This window comes from Echinops telfairi, unplaced genomic scaffold (genome assembly GCF_000313985.2).
Source record: "Echinops telfairi isolate 266 unplaced genomic scaffold, ASM31398v2 ScPeMD7_4;HRSCAF=17, whole genome shotgun sequence".
Classification (NCBI taxonomy): Eukaryota; Metazoa; Chordata; class Mammalia; order Afrosoricida; family Tenrecidae; genus Echinops; species Echinops telfairi.
In genome coordinates, this window is record NW_022103900.1 from 4,561,600 (window position 1) to 4,567,237 (window position 5,638).

The 5,638-nt window shown below is 39.4% G+C and overlaps 1 protein-coding gene across 1 annotated transcript in view; it reads right to left on the reverse strand.

The window, feature by feature from the left end:
- UBR3 (ubiquitin protein ligase E3 component n-recognin 3) overlaps positions 1–5,638 on the reverse strand; it is a 195,428-nt gene that overhangs the window by 124,847 nt on the left and 64,943 nt on the right. The window contains exon 6 of the mRNA XM_045297957.1: positions 5,228–5,294. Coding sequence (XP_045153892.1) covers positions 5,228–5,294 — 67 coding nt within the window. The remainder of the gene's footprint in view (positions 1–5,227; positions 5,295–5,638) is intronic.

Below are 5,638 nucleotides of genomic sequence, written 5' to 3' on the forward strand. Positions count from 1 at the left end.
GTGGCAATGATGGATGGACACATACCACACAAACACCCCCAGGGACGAACAACAGACACCGTGGGGAGAAGGACGACAGCAGTCAGTGTAAGATATGAAGATAATAGTAATTTATAATTATCGGGGGGGAAAAGAAGAGCTGATATCAAGGTCTCAGAAAGTGAATGTTTAGAAAATAATGATGGCAACAGATGTACAAATATGCTTGATACAATCGATGTATGGATTGTTATGAAGGCTGTAAGAGCCCCCAATAAAATTATTTTTGTCAAAAACAAATAAAACTTGTTCACAATCAAAAAGAGGTGGGAGGGGACAAAGAACTTTACCAAATCAAAGGCCACGAAACCCCTGAGAAGATGTCCAACATCATTAGTCATCCAAACCATTGCCGTCCAGTCCATTCAACTCCCAGCAACTCAAAGGCCATCAGAGGGACGCAAGTCAAAATCAGGGCTTTAAACCAGTGCCATCATTCCCCTTAAAAACCCTGCTGAATCTCTGCATTTCTAGCAAGTTCCCAGATGATGCTAATGATGCTAATTAGGGACCTATTCTGAGAACCACCAGTAGAGCAGCTGTTCGGTGCCCCTAGAGGAGGGCCCTATGCAAAACACTACTTAGTCGTGTGCTAGCCTCACAATTATTATCATGTTTGAGCCATTTTGGCAACCACTATGTCAATCTATCTCCCTGACAGGCTTCTTCTTTTCCAAAGCCTTCCTACTTTACCAAGAAGATGTCCTTTTCCTGGGGCTGGGGCTCTCCTGACAACATGTCCAAAGTACAGCAAGGAAATCTCACCCTCGTTGCTTCTAAGGAGCATTCTGATTATATTTCCTTATTCTTTTGGCAGTCCATGGGGCTTTCAATATTCTTCACTAGCACAAGCAGAGCAGTGGCTTTCAAAATTTATGATGGATAAGTCACCTGGGTATCTAGTTTAAATGTGGGTTCCAACGAAGCATGAGGGGAGAACTCCATTATCTTTTTTTAAAATAAATCACTTTATTGGGGGCCCTTACAGCTCATAACAATCCATACATCAAAATATCAAGCACATTTGTATATATATTACCATCAGTATTTTCAAAATCCATTATCTTTTCATTCTACTTTCCCACAAACTTTTTAAAGCCTCCCTCATATCTGGAGTGGAATCTTTAGTATAACCTGGAAACTTGTTAGAAATGCAAATTCTCAGCAGGAATTGGAACCAAAATGGCACCCTTTGAAGATTAACCAAAACCACAAGGACCATCCCATTTTACTCCCATTAATATGGCTAAGATTTGGGGGGCAGGGGGGTGTATGGAAAACAACTGTTAGAAAAGATGAGGTGAAATTGAGACCCTTAATTAGTGACTGGCGGGAATGAAAAATGGTACACAGTCACTGGAAAAATGCGTGGCAGTCCTCAATAAACGAAAAGAAGAACCAACCTATAACCCATTAATTCCACTCCGAGGTATCCAAAAGACTTGAAAGCAGAGATTCAAACAGAGACTTATACATCAATGTTCACTGCAATACTATTCACAATAACCAAAAGATGGAAACAACCTAAATATCTATCAACAGATAAAAGGAAGGGAAGTGTGAAGACACCCCAAAAATCTTAGCACACTTTGCCAAACTACAAAAGTCGACACAAGGTTTGGCTGAGAATGCGACTAATGACCATTGGTGGGTGAAAAAGGAAAGGTAGCTTTGCCCTCAGAAAGAAATCTTAGCATATTTTAAATAGACCTTCATCAGGTATTTTCTTGCTATTTAATTTTTTCTTCTTCTGTTTCTGGTAATCTGAGTTTCATGCCTTAGGCTAACTGGGTTTTAGATTGTTTTTTTTTGGTTTTGGTTTTTGGTTTCCTTTTTTTTTTTCTTTTCTTTTTTAACATTTTATTAGGGGCTCATACAACTGTTATCGCAATCCATACACACATCAATTGTGTAAAGCGCATTTGTACATCATTCTCAAAACATTTTCTCTCCACTTAAACCTCCGACATTGGGTCCTCATTTTTCCCGTCCCTCCCCGCTCCCCCCTCCCTCATGAGCCCTTGATAGTTTATAAATGGGTATTTTGTCATATCTTGCCCTGTCCGACGTCTCCCTTCACCCACTTTTCGGTTGTCTGTCCCCCAGGGAGGAGGTCACATATAGTTCCTTGTAATCGGTTCCCTCTTTCCTACCCATTCTCCCTTTACCCTCCCTGTTTCTCCACTCACACCACTGGTCCTGTAGGGCTCATCCGCCTTGGATTCCCTGTATTTCCAGTTCCTATCTGTACCAGTGTACATCCTCTGGTCTAGCCAGACTTGCAAAGTCGAATTCGAGTCATGGTAGTGGGAGCGGGGAGGAGACATTTAGGAACTAGAGGAAAGTTGTATTTCTCAGCGTTGTTACATCGCACCCTGACTGGCTCATCTTCTCCTCGAGACCCCTCTGCAAGGGGATCTCCAGTGGCCTACTAATGGGCTTTGGATCTCCACTCCGCACTCCCCCCATCATTCACTATGGTAAGATTTTTTGTTCTGATGATGCCTTATACCTGATCCCTTCGACACCTCGTGGTTGCATAGGCTGGTGTGCTTCTTCCACATGGGCTTTGTTGCTTCTGAGCTTGATGGCCGCTTGATTACCTTCAAGCCATTAAGACCCCAGACGCTATACTTTTGATAGCCGGGCATCATCAGCTTTCTTCACCACATTTGCTTATGCACCCATTTGTTTTCACTGATCCGTCTGACACCTCGTGATCACACAGGTTGATATGTTGTTCCATGTGGGCTTTGTTGCTTCTGAGCTAGATGGCCGCTTGTTTACCTTCAAGCTTTTAAGACACCTGACACTATATCTTTTGATAGCCGGGCACTAGATTGTTTTTATAAAATGTCATAACATTTTTCATCGATGACTTTTGCTCTCCAAGTCTATTGAAGAAGACATCAATAAAAGGATTTCTTTGGGACCCCACTGGTATAGTTTGAACTTTCTTCATGCCAATCCATATGCAGTCCAACTTGAAGGTGTTAAACCTGAGACACCTTTGTCATGGGTTAACGGAAATGAAGCGCTTATTGACAGGATGCTGCAATGCAGTTACTAGGCAAAAGCAGAGGCAGAGGCTTTCCAAAAGCTGTAAACTTTGAGGTCACTGGATTTCATTCCAATCGTTACCACTTTTGCAACTGCCTACCAATGGCAACTTGGCTTTAATAACTGGCAAAATTTCCATGGAGACTATAGATTTGCTAGCTGTTTTCATATTAAATGTTTTTGTCTGACATGCCTTTAGGTTCCATAAACTAACATTTTGCCTTAAGGAGTTAATAGTATTGAATTTTTTAAAAAAGAAAATAAACTTCAAGGGCAAGAAAATATCCTTAGCCAAAGTTTGACCAGAACACTATACTTAATATTTCTGAGTATGCCCTAAAAGTTTTAACTCAGGTGTATATGCCTAATCTGCTCCAAATCAGAAATCAATGAACACCTCTGCTATGTCAAAGAACCAAGTAGCCATATGGATTTCTGATTCTCTTCAAGTAAGCCAGATTCTCTTGTAAGCCAAGAGGAAAAGGAGTATGCATGTACACATGCATCCTGAGCCACATGTCAAATCAGTGCCCTTTGAAAATATAGCCAACAAAGTAAATGCAGCTAAGTTAAATGTAACTAAAAACAAACCCACTGTCACTGGTCAATTCTGACTCATAGCGACCACATAGGACAGAGTAGCATTACTCCTTTGGGTTCCCGAAACTGTTAAGTCTTTACAGGAGTAGAAAGCCTCATCTTTTTCCCATGGAGTGGTTGGTGGTTTCTAACTGTTAAACTTACAGCTAACAGACCAACATATAAAATACTACGCCACCACGGTTCCTCCATATAACTAAGACAGACTTATAAAATGAATCTGCAACTGAAATTGCCTCTATACCCCACCTTTCCAGGTGGTCCCAGATGTGTCACAAGACACACTTAATCAGCACTAGAAATAAAAACTTCTTTTAACATCTAGATATTCTCTGAAATACCCCACTAACTCAGAAAATAGGCCATGCTAATATTTGGAAATGTATGGCACAAATCCAAAGCTCAAGATGTGATCTAAGACCAAGCGCATTAGAAAAACTTTTGGTGAGGGTCAAGCAAACAGTGGCTAAGGGCTTAAGGACTGGGATTTGAATTAGGCTCTTATTTACTGTGGCCTCTAATACAGTGAACCCTCGTTTATCGCGGTTAATCGGTTCTAGACCCTACCGTGATAAATGAAATTCCGCGAAGTAGGATTCCTTATTTGTAAATCAAATATTTTCGTAGTTAGAGCATAGAGAACATGAAAAAACACCCTTTAGTCACCATTACACTCGTATTACCCAATTTATTAAACGAAAAAGGGAAAATACAGTAAAACATTTTGGATGTTACAATTATCATTTATTATTTATTATATTATTTATGGCATCAAGCATGTACAGTATGAGCCAATCAGTGGCAGGAATGACAGAGCATGCGCTGTTACACAAAAACCGCGATAAAGAGTGAAGCCGCGGAAGTTGAAGCGCGAAGTGGCGAGGGTTCACTGTATGCCTCCATTATATTTCTCATGAAATGGCACTAATAAAAATAGTAAATATAGTTTCTTTCCAAGTTAAATGAAACAATGCTTAGCATTATTTATGACACACACAAATGATCCAATAAATATTACTCATTATTATTACTAACTGAATTCCTCACTACAGACATATCCATTTCCTCTTTTCAGTAGGTGAATAATGAACCCGCATTATGTATAAAGTGTTATTCACTCTCATGTATTTATTTTACTCGTATTCATTCTCATTCTCTCTCGCTTGCCACCTCCACCTTGCTGTCTTTTCCACTTCAGAAATTGGATACACCAAATTACTAAAACCTAAAACTTTACACCAAAGCATTGGAGCCAATCAATAAAAGGACATACTTTTCTGTCTAGCTCAAACACGCTAATAATGTACATTTGATGAAGAAAACCATAAATAGAATCCCAACAGCAAGAATTTTACTTGCCTTGGAAGTCCCCCAATACCACTCGCTAACACTACTTTCACTATCAGAGAAATCTAATCGCATATTCTTACAAATAGTTTCCATGTCAATAAGACAAGCCAATCGGATATTCTTCCTAATTAGACATGTTAAGAAGATTTGCATCTCAGCAAGAAGAGAACATAAATACCTTTGGTGCCACTGCTTAGTTTGACTCTCTTGCGCTTGCCCAGACCCTGACTCCCATCCTGATCTTCCTGTAAGAAAAAAATATATAATCAGACAGCCATATTCATAAATTTCTATATTTCATATAAATGTAGATATGTTTATACTAAATAAATCCCACTATCACCAGGTCAATTCTGTCTAGAGACCACCATGTTGTATTTTATTTATTTATTTTTAATATCATTTTATTGGGGGTTCTTAAAGGGTTTTTTTCTTTCTTTTTTTTTATCATTTTATTAGGGGCTCATACAACTCTTATCACAATCTATACATACATCAATTGTGTAAAGCATATCTGTATATTCATTGCCCTCATCATTCTCGAAACATTTGCTCTCCACCTAAACCCCTGGCATCAGCTCATTTTTCC